Source organism: Madurella fahalii (genome assembly GCF_045866475.1).
Source record: "Madurella fahalii IFM 68171 DNA, scaffold_6, whole genome shotgun sequence".
In the NCBI taxonomy this organism is placed as follows: domain Eukaryota; kingdom Fungi; phylum Ascomycota; class Sordariomycetes; order Sordariales; genus Madurella; species Madurella fahalii.
In genome coordinates this window covers 977,918-997,642 of record NW_027263976.1, presented here as the reverse complement: position 1 = coordinate 997,642, position 19,725 = coordinate 977,918, and the positions used below count along the sequence as shown (strand labels likewise).

At 57.0% G+C, this 19,725-nt stretch overlaps 6 protein-coding genes across 6 annotated transcripts; 3 read left to right on the top strand and 3 right to left on the bottom strand.

Annotated features, from left to right (window-relative positions):
* Positions 1 to 460: 460 nt before the first annotated feature.
* On the bottom strand, positions 461 to 1,603 carry MFIFM68171_10335 (uncharacterized protein; the record flags this gene model as incomplete). Its single annotated transcript, XM_071065754.1, has 2 exons — positions 461 to 492; positions 556 to 1,603. The coding sequence occupies 2 exons, from the start codon at positions 1,601 to 1,603 to the stop codon at positions 461 to 463; spliced, it is 1,080 nt and encodes a 359-aa protein (XP_070921855.1).
* Positions 1,604 to 2,471: 868 nt separating this feature from the next.
* Positions 2,472 to 5,252, top strand: HSP98 (Heat shock protein hsp98; the record flags this gene model as incomplete). Its single annotated transcript, XM_071065753.1, has 1 exon — positions 2,472 to 5,252. One exon carries the CDS (start codon positions 2,472 to 2,474, stop codon positions 5,250 to 5,252), a length of 2,781 nt encoding a protein of 926 aa, XP_070921854.1.
* A 620-nt stretch (positions 5,253 to 5,872) lies between these two features.
* Positions 5,873 to 6,987, top strand: MFIFM68171_10333 (mitochondrial 54S ribosomal protein mL67; the record flags this gene model as incomplete). The annotated part of the gene is made up of 2 exons (XM_071065752.1): positions 5,873 to 6,229; positions 6,337 to 6,987. 2 exons carry the CDS (start codon positions 5,873 to 5,875, stop codon positions 6,985 to 6,987), a joined length of 1,008 nt encoding a protein of 335 aa, XP_070921853.1.
* A 181-nt stretch (positions 6,988 to 7,168) lies between these two features.
* On the bottom strand, positions 7,169 to 8,508 carry MFIFM68171_10332 (uncharacterized protein; the record flags this gene model as incomplete). Its single annotated transcript, XM_071065751.1, has 3 exons — positions 7,169 to 7,306; positions 7,418 to 8,038; positions 8,260 to 8,508. The coding sequence occupies 3 exons, from the start codon at positions 8,506 to 8,508 to the stop codon at positions 7,169 to 7,171; spliced, it is 1,008 nt and encodes a 335-aa protein (XP_070921852.1).
* A 1,079-nt stretch (positions 8,509 to 9,587) lies between these two features.
* On the bottom strand, positions 9,588 to 11,190 carry PBN1 (protease B nonderepressible form; the record flags this gene model as incomplete). The annotated part of the gene is made up of 3 exons (XM_071065750.1): positions 9,588 to 10,724; positions 10,780 to 10,840; positions 10,895 to 11,190. 3 exons carry the CDS (start codon positions 11,188 to 11,190, stop codon positions 9,588 to 9,590), a joined length of 1,494 nt encoding a protein of 497 aa, XP_070921851.1.
* A 658-nt stretch (positions 11,191 to 11,848) lies between these two features.
* On the top strand, positions 11,849 to 15,396 carry MFIFM68171_10330 (uncharacterized protein; the record flags this gene model as incomplete). The annotated part of the gene is made up of 5 exons (XM_071065749.1): positions 11,849 to 11,932; positions 12,008 to 12,109; positions 12,171 to 13,916; positions 14,009 to 14,563; positions 14,620 to 15,396. The coding sequence occupies 5 exons, from the start codon at positions 11,849 to 11,851 to the stop codon at positions 15,394 to 15,396; spliced, it is 3,264 nt and encodes a 1,087-aa protein (XP_070921850.1).
* Positions 15,397 to 19,725: the final 4,329 nt, after the last annotated feature.

Genomic DNA, 19,725 nt, shown 5'->3' with positions numbered 1-19,725 from the left:
GACATGCAGACCATCAAGTACACTGATGTGAAACCCCCAGCACAAAGGGCCGTATTATTGGACAGAGGTGAGCTTGGCATTGGACTTTAGAAACGAGCAATAATTCCACCACCTTCTAAATACAAGTTCCTTTGGGTGAGTATCATCAACAAGAGTAAAGAGAGTTGTGCATGGGGAGTGGTACAGTATGGTTTTCGTCTTCGCACATTCCCCACGATGGTGCCACTTATGATCCCGGTTCAGCGGATGCATCGATCATCTCTTGTGTGCCCATGCCCCTCTTTTGCCAAGGAAAAGACGTCTGACTCTATCCGCACCTCCACGATTAATCATGTCAACAAGGTACGGTACTCAGAGTGTATAAGCAAACTCGCACGTTGTCGATCTTGATTATGGTCTTGAACTGATAGATTAGTACCCCCAGCTTGATGTAGTCTCGAAACGTCCCAGACTCATCTACCTACCCGCGGCCGAGGTAACCGTCGCGAAACGCTAATAAGACACAGTTAGCGTTGCAAAGTCGCACTTACGATGGCGCTTAGGGGGTCACCTAACCTCCGGGTAACAGCGCCGCAGCATACATGACAAGCGTGATCGGGCGCAGATCCTCGTCCGTCGACCCTTCGAGATAGTTGGTCCAAAAGTTAACCACAGCCTCCACACCAGCCTTGAGATTGTCATCTGCCCCGTAACACTCGAGGCCCAAACACGTCCCGAATTCCCGGAACGCCAGCCGGTGCGACGCATCCCTCGCCATCAGGCCGCGCTTCCCGTCTAGCATCGTGTGCGCCATCTCGAGGCTTTGGCTTCCTAGCCTCACCGCCCAGTCTTCGTCCCGGAAGAAATGACACATCCACAGTCCCATTCCGAGGTCTAGCGGGTCGCGGCTCGCCCGCAGTCTGTCCGCTCTGCTCATGAGCATCCGGTAGTCGGCGATCTCGTTGCTGAGCGTCCCCGGCGGTCCATGCATGTGCTCCGCTGTCCGCTGCAGGAGCCGATAGACGACAAATCCGGTGGCCGCGTCCAGATGCCCTTCGGAGGGCACCAGCACGTCCTCCATGTCGGTGGATATCTTCCAGACCATCCGGGGCATTGTCTGCCCTCCTGTTCGGATGACAAAGTGTGGGTGGATCGCCTTGGCTAACTGGACCGCGAGCTGGTTGTACTCCTTTTCTCCCGTCGCCAGGGCCAGACGGTTCAGCGCGAACATCCACAGCGTGAGATAGTGGTGGTATTGTCCGTCGCAGTCGCTGCCGTGCGCCGAGTGCTTGCCGATCCGGAGACCTCCACCGAGAGGCTCCGCGTCGGTGGCACCGGGCAGCCGCGCCGTGCCATCTCGGGTATAACCCAGAACGTTGTGGACCGTGTTGGCGAGCTGCTTGGCTAGGGCGAGATAGATGGGCGAAGACGTCTCTCTCGACAAGGTGATGAAGTTGACGACACCGAACGCATCAGTCCACAGGTACCGGCCGCGATGTCCCCCAGCGCCGGGCTTGTCCGGGGCAGTCCAGGAACGAGCGGCCTCCTCTGAGAGCGTCTCGATAGGGCCATATACCAAGGCCATCGCCTCCATGAAGTGGACCACATTTCGACCGTAGGACATCATCCTGAACGCTGACTGGATTCTGCTGAGCATACGAGCAGCTGGCGTGATATAGGTTGTGAAGATCCGTGTGATTTACCGGAGCAGGCTGGCGTCGATAAGACGCATCCAGATGGTCAACAGGCCGTGACGCGGGCCACGACGTCACAATTACACTCTCTAGCTAGGAAGTCGAGCATTGGCAAATAACCAACACAATTAATTCATCTTTTCTCTATCGTTGTGTAAAGTGGAAAATGCGCAAAGTGGGAGATGGAACAAAGGCTTGCACTCGGCCCCGTTGCTAGTTCCGGACCGAAGTTCTTTTTCCAGTTTGTCCGCCATGACAGTTTCCCAGTCGGGCCCGCCCTCAGACCAAAAATATGTCGTCACCCGATTGTCAGATGCTCTGGCCAAGACATAGATGGGCTAGTCCAAGAACGGTTAGACTAATACTTACGCCCCTCATTGGCCGCCTGAAGTGGCCCCACGTTGGTTGAACATTCGAGCTCCTTCTGGAGCCTGCGTGATGATGCCACAACGGGCCGGGCAGCTGCCATCCTCTCATCATCCCACTTCTGGCACTCTCTCGCCGTCTCGCGAAGACCGAATAGCGAGAAATTTCCTCTTGACTCTTCCAACCAGGGTTCTAGAATATATTCACGGTGTTTCTTCTTCGCCAACTTTTCTTTGTCCTCTATTCTTTTTCTTTGCAAGAACATCACAACAGCGCACAGGGTACCCCTCACCTACCCATTGACAGTGCAGTTTCAGCCTGACGTCACTTGATCAAGCTTCACCACCGACTGAGAAATTAATTCTCTGCTCGACTGGACGCGATAAACGAAACAACGTTCCCGAGACATTGTCTCGAAACCACTAATTCACCATGAACTCAAAGATGGAGTTTACCGACCGGGCCAAGAAGGCGTTGGAAGACGCCATGGTCCTGGCCGAGCAGTATGCCCACTCACAGCTACTGCCAGTCCATCTGGCCGTCGCCCTCCTCGATCCTCTCCCCGACCAGAGCAAGGACCAGCAGAACGCGCAGCCAGGCACAACGAGCACGCTCCTCCGCCAAGTCGTCGAGCGCGCTCGCGGCGATCCCCAGCTCTTTGACCGCGCCCTAAAGAAGACACTCGTCCGCCTACCGAGTCAAGATCCGCCGCCCGAGCAAGTGTCGATGGCGCCGACGTTTAACTCGGTCCTTCGCAAAGCGATGGAGCTTCAGAAAGTGCAGAAAGACACCTACATCGCTGTCGACCATCTCATCACAGCTCTCTCCGAAGACCTGTCGATCCAAAACGCCCTAAAAGAAGCCAACATCCCAAAGGCGAAACTGGTACAGGAAGCTGTGCAGGCGATTCGAGGCACGAAGCGCGTCGACTCGCGGAACGCCGATACCGAGCAAGAGAACGAGAACCTTGCCAAGTTCACCATTGACATGACGGCCATGGCGAGGGAGGGCAAGATCGACCCCGTCATCGGCCGCGAGGAGGAGATTCGCCGTGTCATTCGGATTCTCTCACGGCGCACAAAGAATAATCCCGTCCTCATCGGCGAGCCCGGTGTCGGTAAGACAACGGTCGTCGAAGGCCTCGCTCAGCGGATCGTCAACGCCGACGTTCCTGACAACCTGGCGGCCTGCAAGCTGCTCTCGTTAGACGTGGGCGCCCTAGTGGCTGGAAGCAAGTACCGAGGCGAGTTCGAGGAGCGGATGAAGGGAGTGCTCAAGGAGATTCAAGAGTCAAAGGAGACAATCGTCCTCTTCGTTGACGAGATCCATCTGCTCATGGGCGCCGGCTCGTCGGGCGAGGGCGGTATGGATGCCGCCAACCTACTCAAGCCAATGCTCGCCAGAGGGCAGCTCCACTGCATCGGCGCCACCACCCTCGCCGAGTACCGCAAGTACATCGAGAAGGATGCAGCCTTCGAGCGCCGTTTCCAGCAAGTCATCGTCAAAGAGCCTTCGATTCCCGAGACCATATCGATTCTCCGCGGCCTCAAGGAGAAGTACGAAGTTCACCACGGTGTTAACATCGCAGACGCCGCCATCGTTGCTGCCGCCAACTTGGCAGCCCGGTACCTGACCTCCCGGAGACTCCCGGATTCGGCCGTTGACCTGATCGATGAAGCTGCAGCCGCAGTCCGGGTTGCCCGTGAGTCACAGCCCGAGATCATTGACTCCCTCGAGCGCAGGCTTCGGCAGCTGAAGATTGAGATCCACGCTTTGTCCCGCGAAAAGGACGATGCCTCCAAGGCGCGTCTTGCCCAGGCGAAGCAGGATGCCGAGAATGTTGAAGAAGAGCTCCGGCCACTTCGCGAGAAGTACGAGAGGGAGCGGCAACGCGGCAAGGACATCCAAGAGGCCAGGTTGAAGCTGGAAAACCTTCGCGTGAAGGCAGAAGATGCCAGCAGAATGGGCGACCACAGCCGCGCCGCCGACCTTCAGTACTACGCCATCCCCGAGCAGGAACAGATCATTAAACGACTCGAGAGGGAGAAGGCGGCTGCGGATGCCGCACTGAACGCGGAGGGACCCGACACAGGCGGTTCTATGGTCACCGATGTTGTTGGGCCCGATCAGATCAACGAGATTGTCGCGCGGTGGACTGGCATCCCGGTGACGCGGCTCAAGACCTCGGAGAGGGAGAAGCTGTTGCACATGGAACGCGCCCTCGCAAAGATAGTGGTTGGCCAGAAGGAGGCGGTGCAATCCGTGTCCAACGCGATCCGGCTGCAGCGCTCCGGCCTCAGCAATCCGAACCAACCGCCGAGCTTCCTTTTCTGCGGCCCTTCGGGTACGGGCAAGACGCTTCTCACCAAGGCTCTCGCCGAGTTCCTGTTCGACGACCCGAAGGCCATGATCCGCTTCGACATGTCCGAATACCAGGAGCGGCACTCGCTCAGCCGTATGATCGGCGCGCCGCCGGGCTACGTCGGACACGACGCCGGCGGCCAGCTGACCGAGGCCCTTCGTCGCAAGCCATTCTCGATCCTGCTCTTTGACGAGGTTGAGAAGGCAGCGAAGGAGGTTCTGACGGTCCTTCTCCAGCTCATGGACGACGGTCGCATCACCGACGGCCAAGGGCGCATCGTCGACGCCAAGAACTGCATCGTGGTCATGACGTCCAACCTCGGCGCCGAGTACCTTTCGCGGCCCAACGGCAAGGACGGCAAGATTGACCCCACGACCAAGGAGCTCGTCATGAACGCGCTGCGCAACTACTTCCTCCCCGAGTTCCTTAACCGCATCTCGTCGATTGTCATATTCAACCGTCTAACGCGGCGCGAGATTCGCAAGATTGTCGACTTGCGCATCGGTGAGATCCAGAAGCGGCTGTATGACAATGACCGCAACGTCATCATCAAGGTGTCAGAAGCGGCCAAGGACAAGCTGGGCGCCCAAGGCTATTCACCAGCCTACGGCGCCAGACCGCTCCAGCGCCTGCTCGAGAAGGAGGTGCTCAACCGCATGGCCATCCTGATCCTGCGGGGCAATATCCGTGACGGCGAGGTGGCGCAAGTTGATCTTGTCGACGGTAGGGTTACGGTTATTCCCAACCACGCCGATAGTGAGGCTGAGGATGAGGATATGATGGTGGATTCAGAGGATGCGATTGACGAGCTGGCGCCGGACTCGATGGATGAGGACCTGTATAATGATTAAAGGGATGCGAGCAGGTTCAGCGATAAAGCGTGGGAAAACGCAGGCTGGGAAACGGGAGATGAATAACCATGAGGGCCTTGCATTGGAAGCATGATACATGATGGTGTTTTTCCTTTTCTTTTGCTACGATGGTTGGGACAGATTGGGACAGCTTGGGGTTCGAGTGTAAATACCGGAGTTTACTTTAGCACCGACGGTAGATGCTAGATAGGTGCCTAGGGATTTGGCGAGGCAAAATTGCAGTTTTTATTTAAACCAGCCTCGGATCCTCTTTGATCAAGCTAGATGGATGTGATGTCCGTGATATATTGTGCAGTCGTGCTGTTGTCCGACGGGGGGATCAAGAGGTGAACCAGCCGCGCCCCACATTTTCCAGCCAGTCGGCGCGCGGAATTGAGTGACCCGACGTGGGCCCAAAAATATTCTGGATCAGGTCCTGACGAGCATCAAGCAAGCGAGCGGATTGCGCTATACGTCCCTCGGGACCCAAAAACGCGACGAATACCTCCCCATCCGCCGACACCCCGACCGACCGCGGCCGACTTGGCATTCCTCATTCGGCTGCAGTTTCTCGGAGTAGGCAGGAGAGCAGGCGTCGGTGAGGGAAAGCAGCCGACACGATGAACATAAACTCCCTCCGCCCGCTCGCATCGTCGTCGTTCTCCCCGAGAATGATGAAGATGAGGACGACAATGACGGCGACGATAGCGACGGCAGCAGCGGCGAGGAGGACAACAACAACCTCGCCATTATTAGCCGGCCTCGCCCTTGGCGCCGTCGGAAGCCGGATCAGCATCAGCGGCAGCGGCAGCGGCAGCGCACGATACGCCTCGGGCAAGGCGCGCCCGCGGCCGACGCCCAAGCCGAAACCGCCCAAGTCAAAAAAGATGCCCCCAGAAGGCCACGGAAATCGTATCTACGTGTTCAACCAAATCGTAGCGAACCATATCATCTATTCGTTTTACCCGAAGATAAAGGTACGCTTTCCCTTTTCCTTCCCTTTCCTTTCCCAGTCGTCACCACCCCCGTTTATTTTTATCTCTTGCGGGGAATGCAGGCAAAGCTAACATCATTCGGTTGCCAGTCAAACAGGGCCTTCCTGCAGTTCCCGTACACGGGCAAGAAGCTCGTCCCGGCCAAGATCCGGAAGGACTACTGGCGGATCCTCGCTATCCTTGAGTTCGGCGAGGACAAGGGGGATGTGGGCCGGTCCGTGTTCCGCGGGCTGCGCGAGCTCAAGCGGCGTCACGAGCTCGAGTGGGAGGACGAGCAGCTGCTGAAAGTGAGCAAGCAGGAGCGCGGGAGAATGCTGAATGACCAGCGGGGGAACTCGGTTGCTGATATTGCGACGTTGTTGGCAGGGGGCGGAAAGGGGAATTTGATGGTTGTCAACGAGGAGAAAGACATAGAGGGAAAGCGGGGGGCTAAAGCGGGGATGAACAAGGAGGAGAGGGCGAAGGAGAAGTTTGAGTTGGTCGAAGTGAAGGAGGGCGAGGGCGAGGGCGAAAAGACGGTCAAGCTTCACACGGCGACGATTTACTGGGCCAACGAGCAGGACAAGTTCTTTGCCCAGTCGTGGACAAAGAACGTCAAGCATGTTATCGGCCTGCCCGAGTGGTCAGAGGAGAAGGAACATCTGCCCTGGAGGGCGTACAAGTCGGCTAAGGCAGAGTGGGAGACGAGGCCGGATGACGAGTTTTATGACAAGGCCGCGGTAAAGGCTGCCGAGCCATGAGCAGACCGGCCCAAACGGGAGGGTTGTATAGAATTTGTCGGCTGTTCCTCTGCACTCTCTCAACCTTGCCAGACGGGAGCGGATAATCCGGCCACTGCCGAGACAATGTATTTCTATTGTACAGTGTATACAACGCGAAATGGTAAACGGGCACCTATCAATTTTCCCCATCCTACGGGAATCACACCTTGATAGCAAACCCCTTGAGATACTCATAATCAGCCTCATTGGCATCCACGCACGCCCTGATCACCCTCTGCCCCTCCTCCCCAAACTTCTGCCGCCACTCCTCGTCCTCTTGCTCCCTCGTCAGCGTCTTCTGCGCCACCCTCTAAGTCAGCACCCTTCTCTCTTTCTCTCTCTCTCTCTCTCTCTCTCACACACACACACACACATTCACCTCACGGGACGGGCATTCGTGGCTACTCACCTTCCCATGCACCCTAGGCTTCAGCTCGGTGCTCCCGATCGCGTCGTCGTGGAAGCCGTTCCACTTCTCGAACGCCTCCACCGCTATCCGCTGGCTCTCCCCGTCCCCCCACCTCAGCATCCCCGGGTCGTAGTCGATCCCCACGGCCTCGCAGAACGCCCGGATCACCTCGGCCGGCTTGTCGAGCAGGTCGTCGGCGTCGACCACGGTCACGCCCACCCCTCCGTGCCCCCGATCCCCATTCGCGGTGCCGTTGGCGGTTTCGTGGCGGGGCTGGTCGCGCGTGATGATCCCCTCCCGGAGGAGGAAATCGAACAGCCGCCGCAGCTCGCTGTAGCCCGCCTCGCTGGGCATGAAGTTGCTGAAGCCGGTTTTGGAGGCCAAGGGGGGCACGGTGCAGCGGTAGTAGGACGGGATGGCGCGGCGGGGGTGGCGGATGAGGAAGGTGAAGTGGAAGTTGCGGAGGAGGGAGGCGGGGATGACGGTTGGGTTGGGGTGTGTGTCGCCGTTGAGGCTGGCCGAGCCGTTGGTGGCCTTCCTCAGGGACGGGGCGATCTCGGCGGGTTTGCCATCTGGTGGGAGGAGGTAGTGCGCTATGTCCTTGATAAAGAGGCGTTTTCCCTGCGAGGGGTGAGTTATTTGTCTGCGGCGCGAGGTAGAGGGTTTATCTCTTGTGCTTAGAAGCGTGTGGCTAGGTGTGAGAGGCGCTGAGGGTCACCCTGACCAGGGTCCAATCGGCCATCAAACCAATCGAATCTCGGGTGCTGCGCCCAAGAATCGCCGCCACGTCAAAAGTGAAAGAAAGTAACAGAATGCAGCAAGCAGCACGGATGGGAGCTAACCTCGCTTTCCGTAGGATTCAACAACCGATCCACAACATCCTTGTATGTGACATTGGAAAAGCCGCTTGCTTTCCTGGCCTCCTCGTCGTTCTCGTACCGTTCGCTTAGCCGTTCTGGGCCAAAGTAAAAGGCATCCCCAAACGGCTCATGAACGCAATAGAGGATGTCACGACGAGTCATAAACACCCGCTCGAAGGCTGTCGAGCAGGCGCGCGGGTGCGTGGCTACAAAGATGGGTTTGTTCGACATGGTGTAAGTGGACTTCTTGGAGATCAACAGATCTCAATTGACGAATCAGGAAAGGTGGAAGCAGTATGGAAAGAAGAAGACTGGGAATCAGGAGCTATTGAAGACAAACGACCCGGATATCAGGTCCACCTCTTCTCTTTAAGTAGAGATCTGACTGTAGTCTGGCATCAGGGTCCCTTAAAGCATCGGAACCGGCTTGATGCCAAGGGTCGAGGGAAGCCCCTGGTAGGTAGCTGATTGGATTGAGGAGCTGGCGGCGCACGCTTCCTACCAGGTGCAGGAACCAAGAAACCAAGGAACCAAGGAACCAAGCAACCAAGCGCGAAACTCTCAGAGGGCCGCAACCGTCAAACCGCCGAGGGGACCCCGCAACCCTCCCGCACACACGTGCCGGCAGCTAGACAACGAATCGGCTGGCGAGTCAGTCCCCGGTGAGCCATCTGAAGATGAGTTCGCTGTGGAACATGCTATCAGGATCCCTGCTGCCGATGCGGGCTTTCTGTGGGGGTTTGCACCGAGATCTCGCTCTGCAATAATTTGGAGACTCCCCACTGGCCGAAACGAGAGTCCCGCCTTTGCGGAGGCAAGATGCAGGTCAGCTACACGTGCGACATAGTTCCAAGGCCGGCGGCGCGGGGCAGTGGAGGCGAGCTGAGGGGAAGCGCTGCCGTCCTGTGGAAGAGCGCGCTTCTTCACGGAGAAGCGGCAACTTGGGTGGGAGAAGAAGGGCGGAATGAATACGTCATTGCTTGGCGTGCTGTTTTAGCCAGATCACCCAGGGGCCAAGTACACAGTGTTACATGACAGTGTACATATTCATAGTACACAGTTGAACGAGGTACCGGTAGGTCTGGAGGCCGATGAACATCGGCGACCGCCTTGCTGTACATCGACGAGCGCATATCGCGGAGAAGCCAAAGAAAATAAATATCGGATTTTGCAAAGGAGTACCAAACCACCCCCCAATATCACAGTTCGCTATGGTCGCTAAAGTAGCGGTCGCCAAATGTTCTGTGCCTGAATTCCACGCGTTGCCAAGGGATGTATGTACTCGTACATCTAACTAGTAACGAAGCAAATCACTGCCTCTTCTTCTTCCCCTCCTCCCCATTCTTATACCCCTCAGCCCTCCAAACCCCCACCAGCCTCCAAACAACCCAGGCAAACCCAAGCAGCACGACAGCCGCAGTCCCCACATTCACCCATCCAGCCCTCTCCAAATTCAGCACAGGCACCTTAACCTCATTCACCAGCGCCTTGGCACCTCCAGCCGGCCGTGGCTCAACATGCCAAAACACAGTCCCCTCCTCAAACAGCGCCTCATAGCCCAGCTTCCCTCCCTCAAACGGGCTCTTGGGGAACTGTCTCCCCTCCTCGGGGTCACACGCCCAGAACACAGCCGGGTAGGGGACAGCAATGGTTGAGTACCCCCCCGAGGTCGGGGCGAGGTACCGCAGGTGGAGGGGGATCTCAGCCGTCCACACTTCCGGGGATCGAGAGTCGGGCGGGGCCAGTTCCACCAGGACCGCCGAGCCCCACTGGGGCAGGACATAGGCGGGCGCTTCGAGGTCGACGGGCTGGGTGGTGAACCTCAGGGCGGAGAGGTTTTTGGAGGCGAGGAAGAGCGGGTCCGAGAGCTGGTACTTGTCCGGGAAGATGGTCTTGGGGAGGGTGAGGTACGCGTGCGGCGAGCAGGATCCGTCTTCGGAGGAGGAAGGGGGTTTGTTGGAAGATAGATGGAGTTGCAACGTCGGGTGGAGCCCGGTTGGGGAGAGGAATCTGGCCGAGAAGGTCGACTCGGCGTCGCGGTGGCGCGAGGCGAAGGTGAACATTGTCGGGGAGGGCTTTTTGTCTTGGCCGAGGACGGTGAGGAGGCCTGAGATGCCGATCTCGTGCGGCTCGAGCGTCTTAGGCTTGTCGGTGGAGAGGATGCCTACTTCAGTTCGGACGTTTGGCTGGGATGAGGCGTAGACTGGTTGGCGTCGGTAGGGCCAGAGGGCTGTGACGCGCAGGGCTTGCGAGACGGTGTCGTACGACAAGTCGAGCAAGCTGGCTCCGGACAAGCTGTCTAGCCTGGCTGAGCATGAAGCGTCGCCTGCCGGACATAGTTGGTCTTTGGCATATCGAATGAAATGGGAGAGGCTGTTAAGCTGCTGGAAGTACTGGACGGCGGCCGAGTGCGAGAAGCGGTCATTGGGCAGGGATGTGAAAGATTTCTGTGTCTTGTTAGCTACGTGCAATGTCCGGGCAGCTGCTCAGATGGATACGTACAGCGACGGTAGAACAGGATATGTCTCCGAATATTTTGGCGAGACTTGAGCATAGCGTATCACTAACAAACAGGGTTAGAAGGTTGAGTTTAACGGAATTGGTCGTGGTAACTCACGATACGGCATCATCGTCTCTCCCGGGCGTGTAAAACACATGAAAACCAGGCGGTAATCTTGCAAGCAGCGGGCTGATAGCCTCATATGCGGCCGGGCTGACCCATCGGATGTGCAGTTCGTCGGCCCCCTTCAAGAGGGTCTGCAGCTCTGCGGGAAGCTCATCCAGGCCGATTGTCAGCCTGTCCTCGCGGACAGCGTGCACTTCTGGGCCGCTGATGATGCCATCATCAACTTTGAGGGCAGAGGGCTCCAAAGAGTCACCCAATTTCTGAACAAAGGTAATCCGTTCTCGCATGGTTGCAGGTTAAGAATGAGACTGACCGCCTTCTCAGAATGAATCCGATGCCACCATAAGGGTCACCAGGATGGCGATGGCTGGCAAGGAGAGCTGTCGGTCCCTGCCAAGAGAAGCCAGCTGCCGGAGAGCTGTCCACTGTGTCCAGTGACTGCCCCTGGCTCTTGCTGGGCTTGCTGAGCTCTAATTGGCCCCTCATTGCTCGATCCACTTAAACGAGATCCCCCCCTGGTCCTTCCCAAAGCAACACCGGCGCCAGGGGGCGCTAAGCCCGAATAGGTGACCGGGAGGCAGCTGCTCAGCCTTTCCCCGACGGCACAACACGGCGCAACCCGTCCGCTCGCTGGACACGGCGGCTGTGGGAGACAACATGCCCCGTCCAAGGGGAGACTCAGCTGCGTGCATGTGGCAGATAATGTCTGGTGGCGCCCTTTCTCTCCTTCCCAAACCTTGACCTTACATCCGAACGATAGGTGGAAGAACGAACACAAGACCGAAGCGTCAGCGACGCAAAACACCAACTTCCCAATCGGCCAAACCCCGGAGCGAATTATTGCTCTCGGCCTCTGTGTTGCGTGAATCGCCCCCCAGACGCTGTTGTCAGCTACGGGATTGAGCCCTCATTTAACCTAGGCCTCTGGCCTCTCTGGCGCCTGCCATGGACTCCTCATCGCCCTTCATGACGATCCGGACTCGCCGGCCGGCGAACGACGGGAGCAGCATGAGCAGCGCCGATTCTGCTGTATGTGAGATTGAATCTTTGACAATGCCTCAATGTTGCTGGCTTTGGACGGCTCACATGTATCCCCAAATCTAGTACGGCTCAGGCCCCGAAGGGTCTCCCGCCGCAACCCACGACATCAGTCGCGTGAGCTACCATGTCAAGAATCTAGAGAGCTTTGCACAGGCACTGCAGGATGTGCGTGATGCCTCCCGTCTTCGATGCCCTACAGGCTTCTTCTAACTCGGATTTCATATAGTCGGCAAGCAGGGCATTCCCCAACCGCGGCCGCACCTCCCAGCGATACTCAAAGGTGCACGCCCTCATGCTCCACTGGAAGTCCGACGACCTATTTGTGTTGCCCGAGCTCGAGGACTTGGAGAAGTGTCTGCGCGAGAACTACTGCTTCGAGACAGACATCTTCTCCATTCCCTCGGACAACTCCCATCTGGAGTTGATGCTCAAGGTCGGCGACATGGTCAAGCAGCACGAGTCTGAAGACACGCTATTTATCGTCTACTACGGTGGCCATGCCCGAATAGATGAGTCGAGGCAGAGCACCTGGTGCGCAAACCGTCGTTCTGGATCCCCTTGGTTGCAGTGGTCAGCCATCCAGACCCTCCTCGAAAGGTCCATGTCCGACGTCTTGATCCTCCTAGACTGTTGCGCGGGGGCCGCAAGTGCCACCTTCCCAACCGGCCAGAGCATCACGGAAACCATCTCGGCCTCCAGCTGGGATGCCATTGCCCCCGACCCGGGCCGGTATTCGTTCACCAACGCCTTGATCGAGGTGCTCCAGGAGTGGAGCCCGCGGACATTCTCGGCCGCCATGCTACACGCAGAGATCCTCGCTCGCCTAAAACACCCCCGGCCCATCTTGATCAATGGGAAGCACTTCGAGGCGAGGTCCACGCCGGTCCATTTCATGATGACATCCAACCACAGGGCGCCCAGCATCGAAATATGCCGCACAATCCCCAGAAGCCATCTGCCGCCTTCCCCCCCGAACGAGCTGGCCTATTGGCACCGCCCATCCAATCCGAGGATGATTGAGGGGAGGAGCCAGCAATACCCTCTCCCCGCCGACTGTCAAATTCCCACTGCATCCGAACCGACCGAGGATGAACCGCATGTCATGATCTCTCTAGCGCTTGAGGACGACCAACGACTAGACATCAATGCTTGGGAGACATGGTTAGCCGGCTTCCCCGCGCTGGCCAAGTATGTCAAGGTCCAGGGCGTCTTCAAGAGTCATTCGACCCTGCTTTTGATGTCACTCCCTGTCATGGTATGGGATCTCCTTCCAGACGACCCTGCCTGTTCGTTCGTAGCCTTCATCCGGTCAAACAACCTCCTCCGAGCTCAGAAGACAGGGCCCGCACCTGCGGGTGTCCATGCCCCTGTAGCGAGCGAAGTTCCGGAGCCCAACACAATGCACGAGTATGCCGAGTCCGTTTCAGGGACTACAATTGCACCATCAGAGAATATCGACATCATCGTGCACGGAACCGCTGCCTCGAATATCAACCGGAACGTATCTTCCGTCCCCGCCCAGGAATCACCGGCGAACTCGCGAGTGCTTCCCTACGCCGAAAGCTGCGGGCTGGAGTACACCTCACCGGACTCCTCACTACCAGGATCAAGTACAGGGCCAGTTTTCCAGCAGCCAGTAACCCCCTTAACAGGCTCCCTGAGAAACGTCGCATCCACCACATCGTTAAGCACGCTTAGACGGCCGCAGCCCACTCTTCGGGCCTTGTCAGTTGCTGCCAGCAGTGACATCCATCCGTCAAGTGAGGGGATATCAAGAACAATGATCATCAACCAATCTCGAAGTTCCAAGAGATCCGTTTTTGTATCGGATAAAGATGTCCCGCAAGGCCAGCCGATGGCTCCCCACGTCATCCGACGTCTCGAAGATTACTTCCAGAAAGATTCGGATCCAAGCGTAGGTGTCGTAGAACATCTTGCTTCGAACCTTGGGGTAGAGACAACGGACGTCCATGTAAGTCCTTGAGATCGGATTAGCACCCCCCCCCCCCCCCCCCCCCCCCCCAAAAAAAAAAAAAAAAAAAACAGCCCCTACTGACAAGTCAGATTTGGTTCCACCACCGCCGCGAGCAAGAGCAAATGACATACAACCTCCAGAATCTTCGGATCGACGCCAACCAGCGTCAAGCTCAGGATGGCAGCCGCATGATTCTCCCCGGTAATTTAAACGACCTTCTCGAGATCTATCCATCAAAGGGCATTCTCATCGTCGATTTGCGCTCGTCGACAGACTTTGAGATGTCTCATATCCATGACGCTATCAACCTGCGTGCACCGCAGAGCTTCGTCGAGAACACCTCGCTCGAGATGATCGAAGACACCTTCATGGACGATCACAGCCGGCGGAGCTTCAGCAAGTGGTTCCAGTATAAATGCGTCGTCTTTTATGACAAGGTCATTGAGTTTGACTGGGAATGCCCCGTCGCCGAAGCCTTGTATAACAAATTCAGGCGTAAGGGCTGGCAGGGGCAGTGCTTCATCCTCAAGGGCCATTACCGCGAGTTCTCGACGTCGTTTGACAAGTACATCAGCGGGGCCAAGATGACGAGTGAAGCCAAGGAATACGTGGACGGTCTCCGGCAGCAGTCCAGTCCCACTGAGGTATGCCGTTCAGCCCCCTGAAAGCCCGCCAGCATAGAGATTGACACACCTTGCAGGAAGAGGCCAATAAACAACACGAGCGCTACAACAAGTGGCTGCAGGCGTTTGTGAGCCAGCATCGCGTGCCTACAGTAGATCTCATCCCGGCGAGGAAAGTCGAGCGGAGAAAAGCAGTCGAACAACGCCAGAAGGAGCTCGAGACAGAATTTGAGGCTCGCTTCCCCGCGCTATACAAAAAGGCACAAGCCATGCGCCCTCCACGGCCCCCTTCGGTAGAGGAAGAAGCATCTTCCCCGATACCGCCATCACCGCCACCTCCCTTCCGCAGCGAACAGCCGTGGGAAGGCCAGAGCTTCCGACACGTCAACTGGACCGGGACAGGGAAAGTTGACGACGAGGATGACTTTGGTTTGCGGAAGGCACCGCTGGTTGGGCCTCTTGCCAGCGGGTTGGAAAAGATGCGGGAGCTGGCCCGCGCCGAGCCCGGGACTGCGCCTCTCCAGGCTCAGCAGGGATATCACCATCACCAGCGGAATGAAGATTATCTGGAGAAGGGCAAGATGGCGTACTATGCGGAAGATTACGAGCATGATGACTATGAGGAGATTGATCCCAAGAGCGAAGGGTTGGGGAATGACCCTGGGTTCCAGAAGGCCGGGGCTCAGGCCGGGACTCAGGCTGGGAGTCAGACTGGGCTTGGGGGAGGGGTGAAGCCGCAGGAAAGGGGAGGCGGGAGTGGCAGTGCTGGTGGAGAGGAGGCGTCGGGGAAGAAAGCGGCGAAGAAGAGGCCGCAGCATCTTTGGGAGCGGCTGAGGAGTGGTGCCGGGAGGTGATGCGGGATGGGTGGTTATGACTTTGCCGGTGTCCGAGGGGTCTCTTGCATTATGGATACTTGATTCTGGGTCCCGCCATTGGATAAGGTGGTTTGGAGTTTAGCATATGGCATGAGACTCGATATGTTTTGTTGTATAGCAGGTCTGGCGAAATTCTGAAGATTCCTTGTTGACAAGTCAACGTAAGACTCGGTGTTCGTTTTTGAATGTGGGCATTGCACTGGTCCGGCCCACATTATCATCCAACGGCGCCGAACCCCTTTTTACTTTTGAAGGGGCCCGGCCTGGGATACTACTCCCAGACAACGCGTGGCCGGCCGATTGGGAAGCGAGCGCAACGTCTGGATACTACTTTGCCATTTGGTATCAACAAGCGGCAGGAGGCATGGGGGGGCAACCCTTGGATGCGAGCAGTTGCATGCAACTATAGCTGTTCTTTTCTTCTTTTTTTTCTTTTTTTTCTTCCTCTCCCTGTTTTCGGGAACGCCGACTGCAGCAGCCGGGAAGGAACGGGTTCTTGATCGCCCTCCGGGCACAGTCACTATCACAACCCGGTCTGGGAGGACGAGAAAACAGGTTGAAGCAAGGAAACTGCTCCCAATACGAGATCTAGGTTGCTCGGCGCTGTCAAGTACCTACCTTACGGTCCCCGTCGTGGTTGGCTAGTTGCTAGGGGACCGGGGGCGGGGGCGGATTAGGCTTTATCGGGGAACGGAGGAGTGGAGTGCAGCGCCTCTCTATCATCACGAGATTGCCCTGCTTTGTTGACATCGACTTATGCACGTCTGGTGCTGCCGGGAATAGCGCCGTTGGGGTATAATATGGCATCTCCCATCCCCCCATTCCCCCCCCCCCCCCCCAAAAAAAAAAAAAAACCTTCTCCCAGCCCCATGATGCATCGCGCTACACATCCTCCCTGCGGTGAGTGAGAAAGGAAAATAACGGCGTCGTACCTAAGACTAGGACCTAATGGGTTCAGTGAGTGTCATTGATCTCGCATGGCGCAGGTGTCAAGTGTGGTTGATGTCGCCCTGACAGACCGGGGGAGTGCAGGGGGTTATACATGTAGGCTATGGCTTTGAGTCCGTAGCGATCAGGGTGTCTGCTGGCCGACTCTGCGGTCATGCTGGAGGAATCCTTCCCCTTATATTACGACGTAATGCCGGACAACTCTCGCCCGTTCCAGGAGGGGGGAAGCTACCCAAGGCTTCCGGGCTGGGTATGGCTGGATGCTTGGTAGGTGTTGCTGGCGGCGTGCGCTAGGGATACGAATCTGCTATGTCTCATTGTCTTATTACCTAGAGCAAAGGTATATTTGGCGGTTTCACTTCGATTACCCCCCCCCCCCCCCCCCTTTTTTTTTTTTCTTTTTTTTTTTTCCCTTGGTCACGTAAGTAGATGCCTGTAGCGTAAGAATAGGGTGCTCGCCTACTTGGTGAAGAAGGCCTCCGGGCCGTAAGAGCCATACGAACGGAAGCCAAAGCGGCAGCGACTTGTCCGGCCGAGTCGGGCCCATCGGCGCATAATACGGGGTAGTGAGACAGGGCTGAAGAAGACGCCGGGATATCTCGCGGAGTATGTGTCCCGTAGCAGTAAGAATTCCCGGCACTGGGCCTCGCTTGATTGAGGAGACGAGTTCGTGCCCGCTCCGGAGGGTGATGTGAAGAAGATGGTGACACAATGCCGGGAGTAGAGGTGAGAATGTTTGGGTGCCGGCTAAGGTGAAAGATGCGATTGGCCAGATGAGATAGAATTCTCCGACTGGTGCAGAATTTTGGGGATATGTGCCCCTGCGTCGGTGATCTGAGGTGATGATGTCCGTGTTCACGTTTCTGGTCAATGCCATTGTTTATGCGGAACCAAGGGCAAGAAGATGCGGCGGACGCCTTCGCAGTCAATGTCGGGCTCCGGTTTCGTTTTTCGTTTCCCCTTGTCACTTAGTTAGCAGAAAGTGCTCAGCCAACAAGTCGCGCGTTCCGTCAAGCCGACAGGATCATGGAGAACTGTCATCAAAACAGTACCAAACTTGTTTTTACGAACCCCGGCCTGGCAACTTCTTCCATAGTAGAAGCCGTCGTGTTAAGCCTCAGCCCTGGCAGGCTAAACTCCCAAATCCTCCTCGCCATCTCTCGCAACCATGCGGGTCTAGGCACCTTGACCTTGTCCCTCGTCATCCGTTGCCCATTGACCGTGTCGCTGTTGCTGGCCCTGTCCTTGCTTGCTTGGGAGAGGTCCTGCATTATCACACACATCACTGCGCGGCACGCTGACACCTGCCATATGCGACTCGGGCTGCTGCCGTAGAGCGATGCCCCTGTCCGCAGAATATTAACACCCCAGTCATTCCCGCCTCTTGGCCGTTGAGTTGCCTACCCTTCTGATTTCGCCCGGCCGACAGAGAAAGACAGGGGTGCAACCCGGTTTTTTCTCCTGGGTATCCTTCGGCAGTCGTCCTGCAGCAGTTCCTGCGTTAGATACGTATACGTACTTAGTGCATACATGATATGATGTGACTTATGGGGGGCGGGCGGGATTATAGTCCGACGACAGGAGGTATATTACCGAGGCGGGAGAGAGAAGCCGGCCTTGGCTTACATGCCAATGTAGTGTTTGCCTGCCGCATCCTGCCCTGCCAAACCCCCGTTTCCTTGGTCCTGGTTCTTGGTTCTTGCTCTCGGGTTTGGTACGTTAAGAGTAGGGACGTCAAGGTACCGCTGGTACGGGGAATGTGGAAGTTGCATGTTTATTACCGCTCTTTCGCTGGTAACCGAGTTGGGAACTGTTCCAGAGAGACCCCGCTGTCATCTCGTTATTCAATATCGCAGTCGATGAATGCACAGCCCTTCCTCACCGTGCCTCGGCCACAAGCCACCGGGGCGGTATTGCTCAATTGCAATCCCAGCCCACGCCGCCCTAGGTCCCCGGCCCAGGCTTCCAGAATTGTCAACGCCCGCAGCTGAGCGTGAGTCTGGGTAAACCCCGAACAGAACCGGGCTCGGTAAGCTTGCCGGGCCAGACACCATGTGGGCGATAATAGTTATCTCGGGCTGTATCTGCATCGTGTAGCTTACCTCGCGGAGTGTCTCTGTAGCGCGGTTGCGAAATCACGGGGCGCATGGCACGGTGCACAATCTGTAAAACGTATGAATTGCGCCATGATTGAATCAAACGGCCTGCAAATGCCTGATGTCAGATGTCAGATGTCAGATGTTAAATTGTCAGAGCTTCGGGTGAGAGCGGAGCAAAGACCGGAAGGCTGGGCTAAGGGAGAGAGCCAAAATGGAAATGGCAACCCGATCGACAACTGGGCGATACCATAGATCGAGGACCCGACAGTGCGATCTCGAAAAGTGACAAGTGAAAAGGGGACATTTTGACAAGTGACAGCAAAACCCCACCCATCCCATTGCCCCCCATGCCTCCCCCCGGGGGGTTCTTCCCCCCAATGGCCCCCCATGCCTTGTTTGGGAGCGTTGCCCGTTCAGGGTCAAGGGTCTCGCGGAGCCAGGTCCACTTGGACGTCCCACTCCGCTCAACTCCGCCGAAGCCAGATTCAGGGTTGTTCCCCGAACAAAGGGGTTGACAGCGACACCCCACCTTCTTGAATTCATAAGGGCCCGTGAAACACCTGTTGACCGGGGTACCTAGATCTTGGTTCGGCTCATATTTACACAGTGCACCACCAAATTTCGTGCCACTCTTGACAGGCTGTCGACTGGACTCAACCCCGGTCCGGAACGGAGCCGTTTCCCCCGCTTGGAAACATGGGCCGCCATTTCCATGAAACTCTGGGGGAACCTAAGAAGGCATGTCGCTCCGTTGCTTGCCCTGCGCTCCCGCTCCCGTAACGAAGCCCTAGCCCGTCTCGTCGTGGTGATGCAAGGTGGCTGGCAACCTTTATGCCCTGCGTCTCCCCGCCTGGGCATCTCGGCGAAAAGACGCTTCTACGTTTGTTCCTTCGGGCCCTGCATGCGACAGCGTGCTATGGTTGCGCTTCGACGGTACGAAAACGCGCCATGCTGATGTTCTCCCGGCTCCCCCGAGATTGCACGAAAACCCTCGGCCTCTTTTCAACAGGACCCAGTGAATATGCAGCAAGGAATCGGTCGGCCGGAGCTCGGGCTTGAAGACAGCAGGATAGCGACGAGTCATTCCCGCCTGTTTAACATTTGACACGTGAAACGAAGGGGCGTGGGATGCCAGAACTCCACACAACTCTTGTGATGTATTGTGTGTATTATACAATACAGTACCAAGGCGGCAGGGACCGCTTGGCGGCTGTCAAACTTTGACAGCTCTTGTCAAACCACCCACGTTTGGTCGCCTTTC